Source organism: Equus asinus, chromosome 27 (genome assembly GCF_041296235.1).
Source record: "Equus asinus isolate D_3611 breed Donkey chromosome 27, EquAss-T2T_v2, whole genome shotgun sequence".
Classification (NCBI taxonomy): Eukaryota; Metazoa; Chordata; class Mammalia; order Perissodactyla; family Equidae; genus Equus; species Equus asinus.
Window position 1 is genome coordinate 14,043,770 of NC_091816.1, and position 25,573 is coordinate 14,069,342.

Consider the following 25,573-nt stretch of genomic DNA (forward strand, 5'->3'; position numbering starts at 1 on the left):
CCCACGCCCGACCCGATCCAAGACTGATGGCATATGATGAAATGTTGTTTTCATACTTTACCTGTATTTAGTTAATTTCTTCTTTCTCCTTTTCTTCTCTCCTCCATCAGGATAGTTAAGTATCCATTTGAAATTCAATTAAGTTCAAATTGATTTTTGTTTTTAGACAAATCAGTATGCATTTAGCATTACTGTAAGAGTTAAGGACTGGGTTGAAAATGATAGAAAGCTTTCCTGCTTGCTGACAATTTCATTTTGGAGCCTCAAGCAGTTGGCAGAATTTAATGTGCTGTAGCTTTATGACTCAGAAATCTTTCATTCTCTGTAAAGTACCATGTTCAGAAGTATAGAGACTCAACTCATGTGACCAAGCCTGTGGCAACTATATCCACGAAGAAGACCCACTAAATGGCAGCTGCTCTTAGCTCTCCATTGCCATCTTGGGGTAAGAAGGATACAAAGCTTTAATTCAGAACAGACTGAGATCTCATGCCTTTACTTCCCAGCAGCCCTCCTGATTACACTGTGTTACTTGGCTAACAGGTGACTAATGGGTTTTGTATGCAAAGTTGATGTCAAAGAATTTTGATATCTTCATTTTGACCTGAAGCAACTAATGCTATATGGTAGATATTTCATTAAATGATTTTCTTTAACTTTTGCGTGGTCTCCATATTCTGTACTGACATGTTTAGTAACTTTCTTATGCTTATTTAATGAGTAAGATACCTGTTCTCCTCTGTAGATGACATACTCAGCATATGCCAGCCCATTCACACTTGGTCTCCCGATAACTGAGTGATGTCCTGGAGGGGCATGAGCCATTTTCATGGTGCTGAATTGTAGAAAGGATTTTCCAAGGGTCACTCTACAGAAAAGCATTTGTCTGAAGAAAAAAGGAAAGCAATACTTTGACAGAAGCTTTAAATCTTAGAATGATATAACCATTAGGTTTATTGATTTTTTAAAAAATTTTAACACAAAGCAAGCTAATTTAAATGTCACTTTCAAATTTATGAGTAGGAATGGAATGGGATTTGATATATTGATTTACCATAAACAGTTAGGCTCAATAGTTACACAAAGTAGTTTTGGTGTGGTTTAGGAATCAGTCACAGAAAACACCTAGCAAGGTCTGACTAGTGGAAAGAAAGAAATACCAGCGGAAACTGAGTTCTTGTATGGATGGATAGGAGGAAAGTGAAGAAAATTAAGCAGACGGCAGCAGCATCTGAAATTAAGATTGGGTTTACTCATTATGGAGAAGTAAAAACTAGGATGAGATAAATAACAGTAAAATTGGGTCATACACAAAAATACTTATCTTAAATGTATGGCTGGAAATCATACTATCTGGTTGAAATATGAATTGGGGCAGACGTTAAATATTCTAGAGGAGAAGAAAGGTTGATTGGGAAGAAAGCATGTTAATAAATTAGAGGCTGGCAAACTATGGCCCAGGGGCCAAATCTACTCTGCTATCTGTTTTCGTAAATAAAACTTTATTGGAACAGAGCCACACATTGATTTACATACTGGCCGTGGCTGCTTTTGCACTGTAACAGCAGAGCTGAGTCATTGTAACAGCAATCATGGGGCCTGCGAAGCCCTAAACATTTATTATGTGGCCCTTTAAAGAAAAAGTTTGCCAACCCCTTAACATAAACAATAAACATTTTAACTAATCAGTAAGATTGGTCATACTGTTAAATGTAAATAGTTTGTTTTCAGTAATGGAGTATGATCTTTGCATTGTGACTAATCAGAGACACTACTTTGAGTCAATTAAAAATGGTGCCATACCCAGTATAACTGGGTACTGCCCGAGCTGGCTTTTTTAGTGTGATGCTATTGATGACCCTCTGGGATGCTAGCTTGGTGTCAACTGTATTCTCTTGTAGGTCCCAGAGACAAGGGTTTCGATCTACATTAGACAGAGGCTCTTTGAACTCCATCCTCACATTGTGGCAACACTATGGTATCAATGCACTCTGCCCACTCAACCAGCTGGGCCCACTGCCATGGCTACTCCCAGTCCACATGTCACACAAAGCTTGACCCGACAGGCCTTTCCTCCTGCCTTCTGCTTCCTGCCCCAGGGATTCCCTGTTGCTGCAGAGGCAGAAGATGCAGAACCTGCCAGGCTGGCCCATGAGGCTGCAGGCTGCTAATGGGCAGGTGGAGAGTACCAACTCATGCCTGCTCACTGGCTCACCTTGTGCACTGTGGTGCATTCTGCAATGCAGCAGCCCAAAAGGCAGGGTACCAATGCCCTGTGGGGCAACTGCTGACCAGCAGATAATTCAGCTCTCTTCTCCCATGATGTACTGTTCTGAGATATAGCAGTTCATGCAGCCTCTCTGAAGATGTCTCATGGACTGAGCAAGCAACTGAACCTGTTATGAAACTGGCCAGCTCACAGGCACCTCACTGCCTTTGCTCAGCCTCCTTCTCCACCTTACTTCTTTTTGCGCCCTCGTTCCTGTTTCTCTGGGATTGCACTTGCCAAGAAAGTGCTAGTACATAGGCTTTTGCTTCAAGTTCCATTTTCTAGGAAATCCTGGCTAAGACACACCTGTGTGTCTAACTTTAATGAGTGACTGTTATCCTCATCTAGGTTCACTTTTATTGCTTATTTAGGTTCATTTTGTCTCCAGAGGAGTTAGGTTTGAAGCAACAAAGAGAAACTTTTGCATGTTACATGTTCTTGGTAATGTTTATGTGTTACTAGCCACAGCAGCCATAAGGGAAAGAAATTTTCTTCTGGACATACGGCATTCATCTTAGAAACACTGACTGCTCTAATATTTTTCATAATGTAACTAAGAGAGATAAGTTTTAAGGTCAACAACTATAATGAATTTCAAGGTTATATGGGTCTTTTTGAGGTTTTAACTGAATTACAAGATGTCATTAACTTGACTTTGCAAAAATAATGCATCTCGCTAATTTAAAGAGAAATGTAATAAACTGCAATCTTTGTAAAGTACAACTCTTTTTATTTTTTCTATTGGGCAGGGAAGGGAACATGGAAGGGAATTTTTTTCACTGACTTCAGAGAGAGTATACTATTATTCTTTCCAGTTTCTGAGTTTTAAAATCCTATTTAAAAAGCTAATATTCACTTGTTTACTACTAACTCCAAAGTTAATATTTTGAAGTTGAACTTTTCAAAGCTAATTATATACCCTGACTTAAAACATCACTAACAACATCAGAAACACATTGAAGATTCTACTTGTTTATAGAAGTTGTGTGTTTTAGGTCAAAAGTGACTAGAGCTAGAAGTTCTTTGTTCTACAGAAATAATTCTCAATCTTTTCTTGTTCTGATTCTGAAGCAAGGAAAGTAAAGCCCAGGGAGAAAGCCAAGATGGAGGGAATTTCATTGTAACCTAGGACTAGTTGACATATGTCAGGTTTTTACAACCACTGGTATCAGCTCTGCTGTCACTGCTCCTATTAGGGCAGAGGCTGATAAGCTATTCCTACCCAACTTCCAAACCTGTCTGATTCTTTAAGAGTAGGACTGAGGATAACCTGTGGCTTCTGTAGAGCCTGAGAAACTAATTTGGGTCATGACCTGAGGACAGCAACCATTACATGAAAGGCAAGATGCTCACCTGTGACATATATAACACGACCGATCTTTGTGCGTGGGGCAGCCTGTTCCTCCTCCAATTCCATAAACATACTGGTTGCTTTTAGAGGAGTTTTCAGCAAAATAAATCCCAGCACCAAACATTCCTCCTATGTAAGCATGTCGCTCATCAAACCCTTTATGAATAATGGCATTAATGAAAGGAGAACCTAAAAACAGAAAGATAGAAAGATTTGCTTTTGAACCCCTTCCTAGAATCTCAATTACCTGCACACTATTTGCACTTGACAGATTAACTTATTAATAATGCATACACGAAAAGTTTATTTGTAAGATGGTCTATTACATATAGATTATTATCATGTAATAGAATCTTTTCAGGAACCCACTGGGTTTACCAAGCAAGGATGTTAAAGAGATTCTGCAGATAGCATGAGATTTTAGATAGCAAAGTACAATGTGGCTTTGAAAATACAGATTATTTCACTCAATCCTACTTTAAGCAAAATAGATAATCCGATAAACTAAAACAATTATGCTAAATTACAATAGAAATAGTGCACTATCTAGATGGTTCAACTTGCAATTTACATTCCGAAACTATTCTGGATGAATCATTTTCATTGTACATGCCTTGGAAAGCCAGTACTAACATGTAATGCAGTAGAAAGTTGGTACCAGGATGTAATTAAAAAAAAAATCAAAACAAATCATTTTTAACACAACACTAATACAGCTTTCCACTTTATTGGAATTTGCAAAAGCTCAGAGATATCTATAATTACTGTCATGACACTCACCATGAAATAGCATGCGCTCATTGTGATGGTTATGATTCTCCTCAGATACTTCCTTTTGTCTGTGACAGAACCGCTCCCTTAACTTCTTGTTGACAACTTTTTGAATCTTTAAGATGAGGAAGAAAGAAGCAAATTACTGAAATATATATTAATTGGCAGTTTGATTTAAAATGAAAAGTATGTTTTCCTTTAGGAAGTTTCAACTTTTGTTTTTTGTTTTGTTTGCTTAAAACATTATGTAAAAATGATAAAGTTGCCAGGTCAGTGTAATTCAGTTAATACTCTGGCTTTCAGGGACCTAATTTTCAGTTATGGTTTTTCTTTGTTATTCTGCACTAGACCCTGGCTACACCTCAAAATCACCTGAGGAGTTAAAGAAAAAAGGCTATTCCTTGACTCCTCCCCAGACTCATTGAATTTTAGGATATAAGGGTCCATAAATCTATCTTTTTCAACTTCTCAGGTAATTTTTTTTTTCCTGCTATATCTCCCCAAATCCCCCCAGTACATAGTTGTATATCTTAGTTGCAGGTCCTTCCAGTTGTGGCAGGTGGGATGCCACCTCAACGTGGCCTCACAAGTGGTGTCACGTCCGCGTCCAGGATCCGAACCAGAGAAAGCCTGCTCCGCTGCAGCAGAGCGCGAGAACTTAACCACTTGGCCACAGGGCCGGCCCCTCCCAGGTAGTTCTGATGCACACTGGTGTGACTTTCACAGGTCTATTAACCCAAAGGGTTAAACCAGTTCTCAACAGATTTTATTCATCTTCATGATACCCCTTGGAAAAAAGCATATAGCAGTCAACTATCCCATATTATAAATTAAGATACTAAGATTAAGAGATGTATACATTCTGATATAATTACTGCCTCAATTAGATTGGAAATCCAGACCTGTAATGCTACTTTAAAATGGTGATAACAAAAATTACTGTCGGCTATCATCTACATTTGTGGATGAGCTGGGAGTCGCATTAACATATTTGAATCACCAGTACCAGCTGATCCAGCCTTCTTTTTGTCACGCTCGTGTCTCCTGGGTGTCTCTATTTCTAGGGAAGAATGGTCTTGAGGGGTTAGATTATATTGGAGGGAGGAGGATGACACTGACTGCAGGGTAACAGGTGACTGATTATCTTCAACAGTTTGAAAATATGACTTTTAACAAAAAGTTTTCATTGTCTGTATTTGGTTTTCAGGCAAGCCCTGTAATCCAATTTTCACCCTAAAATTTTAAAAACTTACTCGAATGACATTATATCTGTTGAAGATGCCGCCAGCATTACCACCATCTCTGTGTTCTCGAATTGTACTTTGCATCTATGGAATAAAATAAAATAATTAACTTTGGGAATATATGCCAGTGTATAATTCTAAAGACATTCCTTCCGTTATTCTCAACATTTCAATTCTATCATATTGTTTCACTAATGAGTCTAAGACTCAGCACTTATAAATAAATAGGAGTTCACTATAAATTGATCAACATGTTTAATGAATAAGTATTTCTAGTGAGAAAATAGTCACAGACATAAACATTAAACTTCTGCATTTTCTTTTTATTTTCTACTAGAAGCTTTGAAAGATTTTTCTGCAAATACAGTAGGGAAACATATAAATAAAATATTTCACTAAAGTCATCCACATTACTGTTTTATGGTACTGAGAATGAGAAGCAACACTCTGATTAAGTCAAACTCTCCACGTTCAATGAATACCCCATTGAACAACTGTTAAAAATAAGCATAAAGGATTTTTAAAAACCAAAAACTTTTGTTCCCTAGGTGAAATATACCTATCATCTCTTTAATTTGGGATCTCAAAGTATAACTGCACAGATCAGGGGAAGTTAAATAAAACGTGTAGATAAGTAGAATAACTTTCTTCAGAACACTACTCATCCTTCTTCCACTCTTCAAATTAAAAAGAATTATTATGGAAAAGTAAAATGTTTTAAAGACCTAAGTTTCTCACAAAAGTGACTCAAAGAGTTAATTATCTCACCGCTCCATTTGTGAAGTTATTCACCACATTTTTGACACTATTATCAAAATTTACTATCAGGAGAATGACTAGGCAATAAGACGCTAGAAGACAAGATGCTTTCTTGATAGACTGGCTAAGTACGAGCTGAAATACTACTCTTAGGTAACGGGGCTTGGTTCCTGGAATGGGAAGAATATGAGCACTAAGTCAAAAGCAGAAAACAAACAACAAAAATGTAGGGATGCCCTTCTCTGCAAAATAATGGAATTAGGTTAGCCAGCTTATTTATTATGCTGATGCCATTATGCACTTTGTTTCTTACGCATAAGATGTGAGGCATACACCATCAGTAGAGAGGGAATCTCTAAGGCATCCGTCCACCAGGAGGTTCATACAAGTACCCTTACTCTGGTGCTTTCAAATAATGTGACTGGACAAATGAAAGGTGACAACCACTAATGAGGCAGATTTCATAGGCATACCTGAAATTAGGCATATTATTTTATAATCACATTTTATAACTTTGAATAAAAATAAAGATGAGAAGATATTTGCTATCGAAGAGGCGAGGTTCTCACTTCATATCATTCTTAGGTAGCATTTTAACGATGTAAGAAAATAGTTGTAATAGGGTTACATGAGTTTCAAGAAAGTCTCCAGAATAGAAAGACAGATCTGGCCTACCCATTGGAAACCTGAGCTTTATGATGTAAGAGTAACGTGGCATAGTTCTAACCCACAGACCTATTTTAATTTTGGGAATATTCCACCGCATGGCTAAGGGACAGAATAACAGATAGGCAAGTGACCATGAGTCAGTGTGAGACAAGCTTATCTCTCTTGGAAAAATAGGTTGAAGCACAGATTTCAGGAAAAGATAACTAAAAATTCTGATGTACATTACCTCTTCTTCTACTGACTGATATTCCTTATCTTCTGGAGCAAGATCCAGCAAAATAGTTCCCTGATTAACACAGTGAAAAGTCAAATAAGGATTGGTGCCTGTGGGAAAGAACAATCAACATGTTAAAAAAAAAAACCATTCAGGCTCTATTTTAGGGAAAGCTTTGTCATAAATAATTGACATTTTGTAACAAGTCTAAACTATTTGTAATCTGAACCTAATATATAAGGTTATATTAAACAAGTACATCCAAAGACAAGAGAAGTAATGGAGATGTGTTTGGGGATCAATTTCATCTGTTCTTACAGAGTTTCTTGTACATACAGCAGGGCTCAACAATTATTTGTTGAATTGAACTCTACCGTGAATGTACATGAAGCTATGTCTGATACAAAAGAGAAACACACTAATTACAATGTAGTCAGCTCTAAAAAGAAGCATTATCCTCTAAAAACTGTGAAATAGCTTGAAATGGTCACTTACAGTAAGTTTAAAATACATAATTCTTGTTAATTTCATTATCCTTGTTAATTTAATACAGATAAATAAGTAAGTCTCAAGCTCAAAAACCTTCTATGGTTTTGTTTCACATCCCTCTTGCAATTTTATTAGCTCTGCAGACTAACTAACTCAAATTGTTTCCTTTCTCTCCCCTGGCTTTCTTCTAATGAAACTTCTAACAAACAGAAGTGGGAAAGGGCAGAAGTATAGACTACAGAGATATTTAGGATATAAAGTGTGAGGAGAGAGAGAATGACTCAAATTCTAGCTGGAGCACTGAGGAAGGGCAATACCAATAACTGAGATGGGGAAGGCAGGAGGTGCTATTCCCATCGAGCGTGTGAGCTCTGGGGTCAGATCGCCTGAGTTCAAATGCCAGCCCTGACACTTACCTTGTACCACTAATTTCTGAAATTTATTTTTCTCTGAATAGCTTACCTTGTTGCCCACCTAACAGTCTTTCCACTCCTTTGATTAATTTGTGGCGGTGTCCATATGCATTAATGCCTATTTCTTTCAACTCTTCATGACCCATATCAGCCAATACATCTAGAGTAATCTGAAAAATGACACCGAATTAATTGTTAAATCTTTAACACTTCCTCAGACAACAAAAACTCTTCCATGTCTTCAACGCTGGAATACCCACTCAAATTAAGAAAATTCTACTGTGTCCTTTATATGCACAAACTTATAATCTTCTTAAAATTGTCTTGATAATCTTATCTGCTTTTTGCTCACTTGAAATAATCTTTAATTTGCTTTTAGTAGATGGAGAATTAAAATGGGATGAACAATGTTCTGGAAATATAAAATGATCATTGCTATATTTCCTTTTAATTATTTAATTCTACCACCTTCAGCTTGCCCCAAGATCTACGAGGGCAACCAGTAGCTTGAAAGTGCGGAAATCCCAGATCCCGGTGCGCAGCAGGCAGTAGAGGTGAATGGTAAAGGAAAGGGAGAGGTGCTTAGCACAATGAAACAGAACGTGGTAAAGCAGTAATCGGTTTTAGGTAAGCAGGATTTATATAAAGATAAGGAAGAACTTCCCAGGGCTAAGAAATATTCAAGCACAGAAAGGCTGCCTTATAAAACAGTGAGATTTATGTCACAAGTATTTTGTTAGATTACAGACCATTTTATATAGAAGCTATATAAAGAAGTCTACTTTGAAGAAGAAAAAGAGAGTAGGTGGTTTTTAAGTTTTCTTATAAATTCTCAGATTAACAATCCCTGAAGCCTAACTAACATATCTATTGTTGTCTAAAATAGTGGTTTTTAATTGTTGGTCATTCGTCCCTATAGATGGAGATGATTAGTTAGCTACCACCATGACTCAAAATCACTAAATTCCCTTTGTTGACTAAATGAAGCTGTGACTCTACCGCCACCCAGTGGCAGCGTTCTGAACGCACAGGTGAAACCTTGGGCGGCCACACTTCTTGAGGGCTCAACACGCAATTTTCCAGCTCAGAGGAAGCTGGCCCTGTGACAATCCAAATACTACTTCCTGAGACTAGCCTTTGATTTTCTCTTTCCTTGGAAAACTGAGAAATTCTTTTATAGACACCCTTTTTCCACTCAAATGGGATATTTTTATTTATCCATAGCTTCTCTACCTTTATACTTACACAGAACATTTTAAAAGACTGACAAATTATGCCTGGAGCTCTGCTGATTTTTTTTTTTTAAGATTGGCACCTGAGCTAACAACTGTTGCCAACCTTTTTTTTTTTTTCCTGCTTTATCTCCCCAACCCCCCCCCCCCCCCAGCTGTATATCTTAGTTGCAGGTCCTAGTTGTGGGATGTGGGATGCTGCCTCAACGTGGCCTGACGAGTGGTGCCATGTCCGAGCCCAGGATCCCAACCCTGGGCCACCTCAGCGGAGCACGCGAACTTAACCACTCGGTCACAGAGCCAGCCCTGCTCTGCTGATTTTTATTGTCAGAATGAAATATTATATAATAAGTCCGATCTTCTCAATGCAACAAGCATACATCACTCGTTCTTTGGAAATAATTTACTATATTGCTTTTAAGTAGCCATTTAAGAAATAATTGCTTCATTGCACAAAATGGGCAATTCACTTCCACTCACTCAAAGGTGGTTTACAGCAGAGCTTTAAAAAGCAACAGTTCTGAAACATATATCTTTGAGACAGAATATTTCACAAAATAATAAAAGTCCTTACATTTTTAGCAAATGTGATTTTAATATAATTTGGAAACTGTATACAGGGCTTACTACATTATTGATATGCCATGTTTTTCCTTCCAAGCATTCTATACTTCAGTTTAAATAAGATTAACATAAAAAACAGGATCTCATATCTATATGGTAGCTTCAATTCAAAAAATCCTTAAGTTTTTCTGAATTGATACATATAGTGTTTATCTGGAAGATGCAGAAACCAGGCCAGCACAACACAGTAGTCCTACAAGGTTTTAGAGAAGAAATGGAGAACGTTTAATATATTTGTTCATTATATATCCCCAATCATAAAATGAATACCTCATTTAATCCTCATGATGACCTACGAAGTACTATTAACACCCTTATGATGAAACTGAGGCTCAGAGAAGTCATAAAAACAGTACACAGAAGAGCTGAGATGTATTGCCATAGGAATCTTTCCCTTGCTTATGTTTCTTAAAAGGATGCCTAGAGAACTAAAATAACTAAACATTTACTTGGTTTGAGTCACATGCCCAATTTGTCCCCATATTCATCAGGCAGTGGCCACTGGAAAACCTTAAATGATAAGCTAAGGAACTTAGGTTTATGTTCATTTGTTCACTCCTTCATATATAATATGTTTAACGAGTATCTTCTACATACTAGATATTTCCAAAAAAGGAACTAAATAAATACTTCATTTAATTCTAAAACAACCCACTATAGCTCAGAAAGTTAAATAACCGGTCCAAAATGGTAGTAAAAGAGTGGGGCCAGGAAATGAGCAGGATACTACCACCAAAGTTCAGGCTATTTCCTCTTCCAAGGAGATAAAAAGTAAACAAAAAATACGGTAAAGGTTGGTAAATTTGGGGGGAATCCCTACGGGAACTCTTATGAAGGTTACCAACTTGGTCAAGGCCGTAACGAGGACTAGGAGGGAAGAAAGGGGGTCAAGGAAGGTTGTTAGAAGAAGGTAATTCAGCTAAGAAGCAGGAGTCAATCAGGCAGAGGAAGAAGGGGCAGATGTTTAAGAGAAAGGGAACAGCATGTGCAAAAGGAAACTTAAGTGAGAGAATACAGAACGTCTGAGAGACTAAGTACTGAAGTTCAAAAAGGTAAGAGTATCGCGTACACACGGGGTAAAAGAAGAGCTGGACAGAGCACAGGCAAAGGGCAGATCTTAAGGCGCTCCACGTATCACGGTAAGATAGCATCTGACAGGTCCCAGGAAGCCTTTTCAGCGGAGTAATACAAAGCTGTGTTTTAGGAGGAGAATGGTGGCGATATGAAGGGCAGATTTGGAAGGGAAAGCGACTGAACAAGATGAAGACGGAGTGGGGTAGAAGACACGAATCAGAGAGCAATTTCAAAGGGAGAGATACAGGGCCTGGTACATAGAAATGGTTAAGGGGGGTAAAAAGGAATGGAAGGAAAGATTATTCAAAAATTCTGAAGCTGAGTAAATATGAGTTTATTGTATCAAGAAAAGAAATGAAGCACCTGGAAGTAAAGCAGGTTATCTGGATTTCAGACATGTTGCTCCAAGATGCAGGGCTTACTTTATACTTCTAGAAAAGATTTTTCTGGAAATTATCTTTACATTGACTCCTTTTAAAAAAAAAATCTTAACTTTGTTTTATCCAAGAAATTACAAGTTTGTCGGACCAGTTATTTATATCTAGCACACAGTAAAATCGAATTACAATCTTTAAAATAACGACCATCCATGTATCAGCTAAATCATCTTGCATATAAAGCAAATGTCACTTCAAGAAGGTTACTTCAAGAAGGACTGCCTCTTCTTTCTAAGATTTGTTCATTTTATCTGGAATGGAGACAGAAAAATGAGAGTTTTAATGAAAAAAGTATTTTTTTTACTTGGGCTTACAAGGTTGCAGGCTTCAGTAACAGTTATTAGAACTAACTTTAGAAGCATGTTCACAATGAATTTACTTGAGTCCATGCCTTTGTCTTTAAGAATTTGAAATAAAAATTTATATGGTCACTTTTCCTGAAAATATACAGGTTGACCATACATATGCTCACAAGGAGTCTTCTAAGTCACGGCATTCTGTTCCAAGGACTGCAGTGTAAATCGAATCGGTCTTTCCCATGGAAAAGTGTGCTAGTCAGAAAGCTACATTATAAAGGGCCAAGGTGACACTGGTACTGTATATAACTAGCTATAAAGAATACAAGTATACGTTATTTAATATAGAACTTGGTAAAGTATATATGTCAAGACAAGTTAGTTAAGAGACTTCTGAAAGAACAACTGTGAAGATAAGATGTGAGGCTCTGATGCTCTGAACGAAGTTTTCCTGGGACCAGAAACAGAGTAACTATATTTCCAACTCCACTGGGAGAGAAGTATGCATGAGTACAAAGAGAAACAACAAGATATTATGTATCAAAGTATCTTAGGAAAGAGAATGACTCTCTGGCTTAAGCTAAATAGGCATGAATTAAATGAATACAATGCATGAACCCTGCCTACACAAATATCTTGACCATCATCACATATTATTAGCCTGATATAGAATGTTAACAGGAGAAAATTCTATGGCTAAGTAATGGAAACGGTTACAGAATTTATTACTCCACAACTGAAGGCTAGTCAAGTAACACTTGCAGTCAAAATGAAAATTAATTTGATTGCTCGATGACTGGGCCAGCAGACAGTCAAACATAGTTCAATACAAAGAAAGGCAGTATCATTTGTCTGGAGGAAGGGAACTGTGCTAGGTAATATACATTAATGGTATAGTCAACATAATGATCAAAAAAAGGGATATAGAAATTATTCTGGCAAAAAGAAAATCAATGGAACCATTTACTCAGAACAAAACTGCAGTGAAAAAGATAACAATGAAACTGATGAAGCCAGGATAAGCTGTCAGAAGGACCAACTGTAAGCCTAAACCATTAAACTATTAAAATTAATGAGATAACCATGCCACAGGAAATCAGTCACTGAAAAAGAGAATATGTAAAGTAAAAAAAGAAAAAAGAAAATAAAATTACGATGCAAACTGTGTGAAAGAGTAGAAACTCAAGTCCTTTGAAAAACTTTCAACAGCCAATTGGAGTTATTTGTTTGAATTAGGGTCTTTGGTTTATTAAGTAAAGATGTGTGAAATTTCACAGTTATTGTGGATATGATTTGGGAATAAGAGATATGGCTGGAATATGGCTATAGCAGAGGATAACGATTTAAAACAGCTTTAATATCTTCAGGCAGGGAAGAAGGCAAAAAGATTCTAGTGTTTAGGATATTCTCATAAGAAATCTCCAAACCAGAGGGTGAATCAATGGTAGTTGAAGCTTAAAGGAAAGGAAATGATTATAGCAGTCTATGAAGTCCTTACCACCAGACAGAAGACACATCCAATGCTTCATTAGAGCATAATTGAAAACTGGCAGAGAAGCACAGTTTGACCAGCAACTTTAACTACCTGGACGTTTGAAGGTATTCTTATATTTTACAGGTAAGGGAAGGGATAGGTTAAATGTCTTCACCAAGGTCACAAGCTAAGAAGCAGCAGGAAATAATCAGAATCAAGGTCTTCTTTTAGCCCAGTGCTATTTCTGATCCACGGTTTTGATCATTAAGAGGATTAACGGTGAACTACAATAAATAATATAAAGAAATTTAGCTAAAAAAAAAAAAAAAAGAAGACATTAGAAAATCTTACCAGTATTAACTGATATGAAAAAGACTTGGGGATTTTAACGAACTCCAAATTGACTATATATCTACAAAGAAGCCAGAATGGGGCAAAGAGGCCAGCAAAGAATTTGGAAACTGTATTTATATAAAGAATAATTGAAAAAGAAGGTAAATTTATCCTAAAAGAGGAGAAACCTTGTAGGAGTGAGTGGTTGGAAGGGTAAGTCTGTGAGAAGTTGACATGGTCTTAGAATCACATGAAGGGCTGTATTATGTTGTCGTAAGCTGGATGGCGGCCCTCAAAAAGACACATCCATGTTCTAACCCCCAGAGCTTGTGGAGGACCTTACTTGGAAACTGTTCTTGACATCTCTGTAGATGTAGTTACATTAAGGACCTTAAGATGAGGAGATCACATAGGACTATACAGGTAGGCCCTAAATTCAACGCGAATGTCCTTCTAAAAGACACACAGAAGAGAAGACAGACGGGGAAGATGGAAGCAGAGACCGGAGTGATGTGGACACAAGCCATAGGGGTCTAGAAGCCAGCAGAGGCATGGAACAGATTCTCCCCAGAGCCTCTGCGGGGACTGCAGCCCTGCTGACACTGTGATTCTGAGCTTCAGGCCTCCAGGCCTGGGAGGGAATAAATTTCTGTTGTTTGAGCCACCAAGTTTGTGGTAATTTGTTACAGCAGCTCTACGAGATGAATACTTACGTAGACTAGAGATTAGATTTCTGTGCAAAACAGGGTAAATGTAAACATGAGATCAAGGGATTATACACGGGGGCAGTTTGGGCACACTTTAATTACAAGCATTTTATTATACCGGCCCTCATTGTAACAAGTTATCCTCCCCGGTGGATGTTAAAAGGGTGATTCCTACATCTGGGAAAATGGCTTAATGATCTCGAAAGATCTTTCCCATTCTAAGGTTCTATGTATATCAATTTAAACTCATTATTATTATTCAATATTTAACACTGATCATGTTAATAAAAGCATAAAGTAATAAGTTAAAAACTTGAAGATTTTGCTAAACAGTTAATATAAAAATTTCTCACTCCTTAAGTGGAGTCTAGTCCCATTAGTAGTAAAATGAGATGAGAAAGTGTCAATACCTTTTGGAAACACAACAGTGAAGGAAGATTTTGAAAATATTCTTTTGAGGCAGTTTCACGGCCTAAGTCCTGACATGTAATAAATCATATAGAGCCAGATTGTTTATAAAGATATAACAAAAAAACACTCCCATCATCTGTTAGGCAATTTGGGGAGAAGTATACAATACTGGATTCCCTTGGCTTCTTTAGAAACTTGTTGTGAGTTTTAAAATAGCAGTTAAGCAAAAAAGAAACAATGAGTAGCAATTAGTAACTCTTGATATTTAATTTAACATTCTCAACTATATGTAAGAGAGCTTACCTGTTCTGTTTCAAAGATGTCCCGAAGGTGTTCAAGACCCAGGCTTTTCAGGAACTGGCTGATATTCATGTCAAGACCCGCAACTAAAACAGACATATATTAATGTTTCTCAGAAAGAACTTTATCAAGCTAAAGGAAGGTCCAGTATTCACTTAAAGCCATGGCTCTCTGACATCCGTGGCTGTGCAGATGAATTTACATAGCATAAAATAATCCAGAATACACAAACTTCATTCAGGCACTTCAAGTAATCTTTAATTTGCTTGAGAAGTTAAAGCAGCGTTTATTTTTATCTTTATAAAATCAGTAGTATTTACATTAATTTTAATATTATAGAGCATAATCTAATTCTTTTGTAAAATATTTAATGGTGGATTTAAAACTCCAAATTTATCAGCTATTGTTTAGTTTTCACTCCTTATGTAATCTTTCAGTTTTTTTCTGATATATTTCAGCAATAAGACTCATTCAGTAGTTCAGTAACATACTATGGTTGGAAACAGATGTACTGGACTATATATAAGTAAGAACAATGTAGATATCAAGGAACTTATTTTATGAAGACATATTTCTTATAAGCTGTTATGGATATGAAAAGTTGCAGACAGGATGTTCAAGAATTACCAATATTAAAAAGTGAATCTGTTAATGTAAAAGAACAAAAGTCAAAAGCCAAATAAGCATTCCCAGGGCATACTTGCCTTCTCCTTCCTTCCTTTCTGTGCCCGCTGCACCATCCCCTGTGTTGGACGCTCCTCCAACTGCCAGTTCTGCTAAAGGGCCAGTGAGGTTATCGATGCTGCTGGCGGCGGACAGGCAGGAAGGGGTGGATGCTGGTGAGATCAGAGAGGCACTCACCACGGTAGCCTGAGGTTTGAAACAGGTGGGTAAGGCCTCTGGGGGCATGGCATCTATCAGCAAAGCTCTGATATCGTCAGCCTAAAAATAGTAATACAAAAAACACAAAATAGTACATTTTAAAACGGTAAGTTTTTCACTAAGGACCAAACGCTTTGTGAATTTTTTCTGTAATGAATGCCTCCCTATTCCCTATTTGTTTTTGATCATTCTGTCTTCTTTCCTTCTCTAATCTGCAGCTCCAAAGAGTCCCAGTAGTTTCAGTGGGTAGAACTGGAGAAACTATACAATTTTTAAGAAATATTTCATCTTTTGAAGATCTAATGTACAGCTTGGTGACTACAGTTAATACTATATTATATACTTGAAACTTGCTGAGAATACATCTTAGGTGTTCCTGCCACCAAAACAAACAAACAAAAAAGGTTAACTGAAAAAAAAGAATGTGGGCTATGTTGATTCCTGGAAACACTTTCTAAACACTAAGGGAAAAGTGTACATACGATTGTTCATACTGATTACATATGCATTTAAAGAATATGTAAGCTAATAAAGATTTGAATAGAGTTAAAAAATAAAATATTTCATCTTTCATTTAACAAAAAAGCACATTTCAGAGTGTTGATTCTTAGTCTCTTCTTTAGGAGTTTCCATATTTACTATGTTTTGTTTATGCTTAAACAACTTACAATAATTTTTGTTCAGTTATTCAGTGCACACTCAAGAACTGAATGTACAATTAAAATCTGATGCAATTTTAAAGCGGCAGCACTTTAATTTGGCTAGCTATTCATGAACTTTCCAGTTTGTTAGGCATTAACTGCTGTTAGAAGATGTGGGAGACAGCCTCCAAAGCTAGCCAGCCATTAATTCCCTCCTCTGTGTACACGTATGCCACCCCTCCCATCAAGTGGTCATATTTATTTTCCTTCCCTGGAATCTGGGTTGCCCCTTGAAAGCAGAGGAAGTAATGTTCTGAGGTTTTTGAGCCAGGCTTTAAAAGAATTGGCAGCTTCACTTTTTCTGTCTTAGAAGCCATCCTCCATGCTGTAAAGAAGTTTGAGTGGATACCGAGAGACGAGATAGCAGGTGAGAGAGGCCCTGTAGGATGACCAGCCATCCTAGATGCTGCAGCCTCAGCTGAGCTCCCAGCTGAAGGGAGCTGAACAAACAGCAGAATTACCAACCGGAGCCCAGTCAACCCACAGAACTGTGAGAAATACTAAGTAACTGTATAAGCCACTCCCTCGCTTTGGGTTAAGTTACTAAGTGTTTTGAAATCCTTTGTTACTTAGCAGTAGATACAGGAAACAGAATGTGGCTTGGAAAAGTATTTCTGGTTTAAAAAATTATACATAATTGTGGCCATACAGTAACTCCCTGATTTTCAAGAAGTTCAGGGAAGATGATGCTGTTGTTTAATTTTGTAGTTAATATTTAACCACTAAATTTAATTCTTTGTTTTGAAAATATTTCTAGAGTATATTAATTTCCATCTTCAGGATAATAATATACTGACCAGAAGTTAATTTTCCTTTGACTATCTCATAGCCTCAGTTAAATGATCATGAACATCAGTTGCTCTAGAATAACATGCCAAATAAGTTTGAATGTGTAAGATACTTTCTTAAATGTAATTCTTTGAGGAATCACTCTAGTATGTGTTTTCTGTGGTTCATGTTTCCCTCCAAGTTAAGCATGGCAAAAAGAAGTAAGTTAATTTACTGCTTAGTTCACCTTCGGAGTTTTAAATTATATAAAAAATGAGAACTTAAAAAATTTCAGAAGGAAGGAAATTTGTTCTTCTAAGTGAAATATGCACTGCTAAAGGTAAACCTGCTAAGCCTTGGAATTTAATGTCATCTCTGCAAGTACAGAAAGCAATACTTTTGAAAAGGGAACTTACTGTTGCCAGATCTAAAGGCGTCTGACCTTCCTGGTTCTTCATGGTTGGATCTGCGCCATGTGCTAGGAGTAGAGCACATAACTGTGTCCTTCCTTTTTGGGCTGCTTCGTGAAGAGGAGTAAATGCCCACTTATCTGTTGCATTTACACACGTGTTGTATTTTATCAACAATGCTGCTATGTCCACATGCTGAAGAAAAAGGATGTGAAGAGTTAAGAATCAGATCATCTGGTAAAGTGCCATCGGGGACACTGTTTTATTTAACATTTCATTCTCTCTGTATCTGTATTCTTATCCTTAATAGAAGTTTCTTCTATTCAAAAAGATTATTATTCCTACCCCTCTACCTATATTTTTGACTCCATCTTTTCTTGCCTCTTCCAAAATCTCAATTCCACAATCACTCTTTTATCCTGTAATTCTTTGTGGGCACTTTTATTTATTTATTTTTTTAAAGATTTTATTTTTTCCTTTTTCTCCCCAAAGCCCCCCGGTACACAGTTGTGCATTCTTCGTTGTGGGTTCTTCTAGTTGTGGTATGTGGGACGCTGCCTCAGCGTGGTCTGACGAGCAGTGCCATGTCCGCGCCCAGGATTCGAACCAACGAAACACTGGGCCGCCTGCAGTGGAGCGCGCGAACTTAACCACTCGGCCACGGGGCCAGCCCCCTTTGTGGGCACTTTTAAAATGCTTTATTTAGCCTTCTAACATATTCAGATTTTGCTTGAAAACAAACACATAAAATGGAACAATTACCTGACTCCGAGTCTCCTACTAATGCTCTAATCTGTCTGCCAAACTTTTCAAACAAGCTTCCTATACCCACCACTTCTCTTATCTGCCCACGTCTCTTCTAACCCACTGCAATCTGATCTACTGATTGAAACACACATCTCAAAGATTCTCAGCGTTCTTTCTTCAGCCTTTGGGAAAGTAACATAACCTAACAATATTTTACAAAAATTAGTCATGTCCAAAATGACATAGGGGGTGGAGGAAATGTCAGCAGCAGACACATTAACTAATAACCCAGACGTGAGGTGACGAGATCCTGAACTGTGATGGTTAGAGAAGAATGGAAAAGAAGGGCTAAACATGAGAAATTTTGAAGGAAAAGAAAAATACAAAGTTTTCGAAAGATAAATTAACTACAGAGGAAAAAAGAGAAAGAAAAATCAAAGACGACTACCTTTTTTTAAAAATGTGGTCTAGAAGATTAAAAAACAAAGGTAAAACCATTAACAGTAATTGAGTAGCAAAAGTTTAAGTTGGAATGAAACCATAAGAAAGGTAAGTTTCACTTGGGGTATTCGGGGGTATGTAGCTTTTGAGGTAAAGTATCAAAGGACAGATGTTCTGTAAATGGTTTGACACAAAAGGCTGGAGCACAGCTAAGAGGGCATCACTTACTTGTTCACCTACTCTCCTCACCCACTCACCCACCAAACAAACATCTGGTGAATACCTACTAAGTGCTGGCCCTGGGGTAGAGACCCTAGGGGATTACAAAATGCAACACTGAGCTGATAGTCGTAGCTACTTGATCAATGAGCTCACTAAGAAAAGGAACACAGAAAGATAATTACAACAGGGAAAAAGCCTTCAGAACAACAATCTTTTGGGAGAGGAGCCTGGAAGAAGAGTCCTCAGAGGAGGACAAGGGGGCAGTAAGAACTGAAGAAGAATGATAAAGGGCAGGACTGTGCAAGACAGTGTAGGAGAAAGCTTCAAGGAGAGCACTTTCTCTCAAATAATACGTTTTATATAACAAAAGGGTTCAGCTTCTTCCCAAGAGTCCTTATAAAATAAGCTGAAGACAGTTGATTATGCAAAGATAATATGCATTCAATGATTAGGCTTTTGGGAATATTAAAAATAACTTTATTTTTATAAACATTTTTAGGGATGATAGTTTGGTTTTCACTAAAGTATTTCTGAAATCCATTTCAACTCCAATATTCTATAATTTTGTGCGACTGGTATTATACTCCTTATGCACACATTTCCTGGTATAATTTGATCACTTTTGATAATTAACTCAGAAGCACATTCTCTGTTGAGAGTAGATTTCTAACTTACTCTGTTGCTCAACTGCAATAAACTGAGTTATCTGAAGCTGACTTTCACGAAACGGGAAGAGATGGGGAAGACACAGACAGAAACATCCCATGATGGGATTTAGGGCATGTTTCTTCACAGCTTCCTTAAGGCAGTCCTTCCTTTCTTGACGACACTCGTTTCAAAAAGAACAGGCACTTTTTCTGAGGTAGTATTAAAGGTTTTTTTTTAAATATAATACAAATATTTATCAATTTTAGGAAAAGTAATTTCAGAGAACAAAGAGAAGAAAATTTATTAGAAAAATACAAATCAGACAACTTCTAAGAAAGCTTCCACATTTGTTCTGACAATATAAATACCAAAAAAAAGTATAATGAGACTAGGGCTTCTGAGAACAGACTATTTTTTGTGATCTTTTTGGGATTATGAATGATATACCATCATTATAAAATTGATCGTAACACAAAAGGCAGAAATAGGTACCATCTGTGGTACTATCAAAATCACTTAAAACAAAACCAAACAAAATTCAGTAATTTACCTCCCTTATTCAAAAGACATACGTTGAAAAGGATAGCTGTTTTTGTTCAGTTAACTCAAAAGCATGGCATAATTTCCAGCTTTTCTCCAGTAAGGCTATAGGCTAGTAAATTGTGTTGCTGATGACTAATTTTGTTCTACTCTTATGTGTACTGGCAGAATAATGTAATTTGGTAGACTAATTTGCAAAGGCTTCCAAAATTAGATAGTCCAAGGAAAATTACGTGTGTGTGTAAATGAATTGCATATATGGTATGTGTTATTAAACTTTCTTTATATTGAATTGTAATTATAGTTTATGCTCAGAGAAACCAATTACATACTTGTTAAATCTGCTGACGAACATCTGAAAGAGCAATAAACAGGAAGAAGTGCACTACTACCCAACTAGACTGAAAACACAATTCTTAGGTGTTTTAAATCGCTACACCACTGGGGCAAAAATAGTAACTGACATTTTAAGGCTGATAAATGCAATAAATAAGCTACAGTTCAGTTCTATATAACAGTGAAATATTGAACTGGAAGGTCTAGAAAAGGAGCGGAACTCTGTTGGAATGTTTCCAGAAGAAAGAGTCAGTTTAATACGCCTTCGGAATCCAGCAGCAGCACAGAATGCTTTAAATGACAAACACTACACAAAAAGACTGCGAGGGCCCTCATTTAATTTAAGAAAGGTGGGAAGCAGGAAGAAGAGAAATGTGCTGAGGCTCTGGTTAGAACCATTTTATTTAATTCTACAGAGGCTTTATTACAATGATGTCATGAAATTCCTCCAATATTATACTTTTTAGAGAAAGCATCAAAAAATGAAAAAGTTGAGAGGGAAAACTCAGCAAATCACTTACTCTTATAATAGAAAGTTACATGCTTTGTGGTAAATAAATATCAATGCATCAAATTTACTGACTGGCAGAAAAATGAACTGTCTTGTGTAAAAGTATATTAAAGACTAGTTAATATAAGGCATTATAATATAAAAACACTACAGGATAAGGCCCATTACCATTAATATAAACTCTCATGAAGGCTGCAACTTTTATTTAAACTTCTTATGATATTAGGGAGAAGCTATTTAAGTAGAGATCCTTGGGTAACATTATACTTCAAACTACTCTACAAATAGCTTTGTTTTTATACAGAAGCCTCTACCCCATATGAAGTACCACAGAAATCTTCTCAAAACTATTATTTCAGGGCAGTGCATCATATACACCCTGCTGCCAGGCCAGTTCAAGCATCAGTGGGATGAAGACTATATAACCAGTGTTTTGCCATCCTAACAGAGAAATGTGGACCAGAGCCCTACAATTTCATTTAAGTGTCTAACCAAGGCTTATGTGTAACGTAAACAAAAAAGGACTTTGGAAAGATACAATAGATTTATATATCAGAAATAATAAAAATATAATTATACCTACCCTTTAGCTAAAGGAAGAGAAAGTAGCTTTTAAAATTTTTATATGGTGTTAACATTTGTCCTTATTTCAAGATTACTGAGACTGAGATAAATACTAACTTGATATGATTACTGACAATAGATTATATGGTATACAGATTGCATTAGATAAAATTATTTTGTAGAGCAGAGATTCTCAGAGGGGAGGATGACCTTACCTAGTGCCAACAGAGAATCACTGTGTGTCATGAGAGATGTTAATGGAAAGAGTACACGTTGCACATGGCAAAGACATGGCAACCAAAAAAGGTCAAGAAACCATGAAAGTAAAGGTTTTAGTGAATAACAGTACATAATTCAAAACTCACAGATATTTGATTTTTGAATTTACAAGTTTAACACATGAAGGACGTTTAGAGTGTCTCAAAAAATCCACCCACATCATGAGGTAAAAATACCTGCTACAAATCCATTATCTAGCTCATAAGCATTCCTTAGTAGAAGGATGGGATGAACCAGGTTGATCAAAACCTCTACCAAATGTCCTCTACACAGCCTGGAGAATCATCTGTTCATTTCCACCTTGGTAAGTTACCTTCATTCACAAAGAGGTTAGTAGGGATGAAGTAACAAAGAGGATAACATAAAAAGAGAATGAAACAAAAAATGTTCATTATTTTTCTCACTTGGAGTTACAGAGGAGAGCAGGAGTGGTGGACAATGCTGAAACAAGTTTATGAAAATGGAACCATGGGCCTCCAGAGGTCAGCAGACTGACTGCATTGCACCTCCCTGCAGCTAACAGCCAGAGAGCTTCAAGGGAACATGAGACAAGACAAGGCCGACCTGCACACTACAATTCTATTAGCCACAAAAGAGAACCACTATACATTTTATTTCTTGCACACTGGTCACCAAATGACACACATGTATAATAAGTAACATCTCAATACCTTTCCCATCAGAAGAATGGAAATTAAAAGGTAAAATACTCGTATAAATTTTTACTTTCTTCACCCTCTGTGACAACTGTGAGGACTGTGAAAGGAAGACTGATGGGACAGAACTTTTCCACACCCACAATGTATGGGATATACTGAAAGACATGATCCACACAGTCTACAGAGTTGATAGTCTAAGTTTTACTAGATCAGGTCAAGAATTATAATGCGACTGCCCACACTGACCCTTACTCATTAGTAGGCTTATAAAGAAGTTAAAAGACTCTGATTTAAGTTCTACTGATTCCATCAGCTTTATAAACTCTTAACTGAAGCTTAGCAAATGGATTAGTGGGGAGAAGGATCACGCTACGAAGTGGTAAACATTAATCTCCAAATGATATATATTTATAGTTAAAACTCAAAGGTAAAAGGATTATACATAAATGTATATGCAGTATGGTAGCGGTAAATATTTACCACGCCTGGTCTACAGCACAAATATCTGTACAGTGAACATGAGAATCTTACAGGAAGGAAGGTTAAAAGAAAATTCTAACAATTTTAATAAAAGATTAATCATCTTCGGAAAGGTAGTTTTACTACAGTTTCAAGAGGATTTTAATACTAACAAAATATTTATTAAATCGGAAAACTTTCAATTAATTTATATCACACTTGGAAGTATAATTTTCTTTTCTGTTTGCCCAACTCAAAACTGGATTGTTAAGTATTCCCACTCAGATTTCTCATCTCCCTGAAATACTGGTCTTTGCAGAGGGGGCATGAGAGGAAGAGGATGTTCTCATTATGAAGGGCAAGGGAGTAGAGAGTAAGAGAATAGGGAAATCACAACGATTAGTTTTTACTTGTAGTTTGCTAGGCTTTTGCAAATCCAGAAACTGTCCTCATCAAGTGATTCCAACTGTGAGAACCCCTGGTAGGTACAATCTGGAATCTGTGGATTTTTACAGTCAAATAGGGATTAAGTAGATGAACAGACAAGCACAGGAGAATTCATCTATTCCTGTGTGATTCCTCAGGTCTGAAGTGGGCCTTGGTGACTGCCAGGCAGTCAGTTCCAACAAATGTCATCAAGGCTGCAAGACATCCCTCTTCCTCTCCCAGCTGATGAGTATGGTTATAGTGCTTTGAAGGAATGACTCGGGACTTTCACTCTGGGGTTTTCACTAGTCTTTCAAACTCTACGAAACCATATTTACAAATAGTTCAACCATTTACCTGAAAATTTTCAAGATGCTAATGATAAACATAAGCAACTATAATTTCCATGCCTATAAAGAACCTACTGGCTTTCACAGTTTCTAAAATCTACTTGAGGTAGAGTTAAGATTTATTATCTGTATCAATAAATATTAACTGAGCAGTCATTAAACACCTATTATTGTGCTAGATAATGTGAAGAGACCAAAAAGCTATAAAAAGCATGGTCCTTGGCCAAAAGATAGGCTAAAAAACATTCTGAATAGTAAGATTAAAATTGCGCTACATTATGCTATTGGTTAGATATCTGCTTACTTCGTGTACAGTATACATTTAATAAAGTAGTAAATCTCAGGGAAGTTTCCTCCACTTGAACTCTAGCATGCTCACCCCATAAGATGCTGCATTGTGAAGAGGAATTAAACCACCTTTATCTTGGGCATTAACATCGGCTCCATGCTCTAGAAGATATTCAGCTACTTCCAGGTTGTTGTAGCCTGCTATTAGAGTGAAACAAGGCAAACATGTCAGCTTACAAGAAAAAAATATATATGTATATAAATAAAAATAACTGAAAAATGTTACAATTTTAAGACTTTTCACTTTAAAAGCGAATACTATTATCATATAATTAACAGCTTTTACAATAAGACACTATATAAAATTACGTCCATCAAAAGCATTTTACCGACTAGTTCCCTCCATGCTCAGCATTTCTTTCACCTTCTGGTAAGCTGTATTAGGTGTCCAAGAAAGGACAGCAAGACTTGAAGTGCTGGAGATCCTTACCTGCCAGGTGCAGAGGGGTTGAGTTTCTGCCCTGGGTGTCTCTGCAGTTGATATTCTCTGGGGTACAGAGCTTCTGCACTCTGGCCAGGCAGCCCTTCTTGGCAGCGTCCAACAAGGCAGCATCTCCTCTCAGCAAGTCCTGAATATCTGTGTCTCCTTCTTTCACCAAATCTAAAGGTGTATTTCCATCTCTGTTCTTTTTAGTTGGATCTGCTCCATGCTACAAAAAAGAAAAAAAAAACACCAAAAAAACCAAATGGGGTTTGCATTTTTGTGGCATCTTTCTTAAGGTTTATTTGTTTTTAACTTCACCTTCACTCATCCAAGGAAAGCTATCTATTCTATATGCATTTTGAAAAACAGAGCAAAATTCTATTTTATTTTCCAAATTTCCTACTTAGCAATATATTGAATCAGCTCCTAACCACTTCTCAACCAAAACCCCAAGCCTCAGGATCAGCAGTGACAGTGAATTGGGGAAGGTGCTGAGTGCCTTTTACTTCTCATATCATATAATTTCTCAAACTCCAAGTGGTCTTTGGGAAAGTCTTTTCCTTTTAAGAATGGCCTGAATGTTAATTTGACCAGCTTTCAATTACATAAAGATATTCAGTGTATATCATGAAAAAGAAGTGTGGAAGAGGAAGACACACAGGTGGAAAAAGCACTTAACTCTAAATGCAATCAGTAAGAAGAAAGGTTAGTAAGTCGTAACACCTAGCATGAAATTACATACAAACGTATTAACAATTAATTTGATTTTTAAAGCTTAAATCACCTATACC

At 36.9% G+C, this 25,573-nt stretch overlaps 1 protein-coding gene across 2 annotated transcripts in view; it reads right to left on the reverse strand.

The window, feature by feature from the left end:
• The window catches only part of TNKS (tankyrase), a 198,735-nt gene that overhangs the window by 8,059 nt on the left and 165,103 nt on the right, over positions 1-25,573 (reverse strand). The window contains exons 16-26 of one of the 2 annotated variants that reach the window (XR_011498859.1): positions 24,789-25,008; positions 24,390-24,499; positions 17,835-18,023; positions 15,772-16,009; positions 15,071-15,153; positions 8,229-8,349; positions 7,290-7,387; positions 5,645-5,719; positions 4,401-4,506; positions 3,623-3,809; positions 730-1,390 (exon numbers count right to left, since the gene is read on the reverse strand). Coding sequence is in view for 1 of the 2 variants with exons in the window: in XM_014830978.3 (XP_014686464.2) it covers positions 730-886; positions 3,623-3,809; positions 4,401-4,506; positions 5,645-5,719; positions 7,290-7,387; positions 8,229-8,349; positions 15,071-15,153; positions 15,772-16,009; positions 17,835-18,023; positions 24,390-24,499; positions 24,789-25,008 (1,584 nt within the window). In the remaining variant the exon portion in view is untranslated. The remainder of the gene's footprint in view (positions 1-729; positions 1,391-3,622; positions 3,810-4,400; positions 4,507-5,644; positions 5,720-7,289; positions 7,388-8,228; positions 8,350-15,070; positions 15,154-15,771; positions 16,010-17,834; positions 18,024-24,389; positions 24,500-24,788; positions 25,009-25,573) is intronic. The other variant, XM_014830978.3, reaches the window with a different exon arrangement.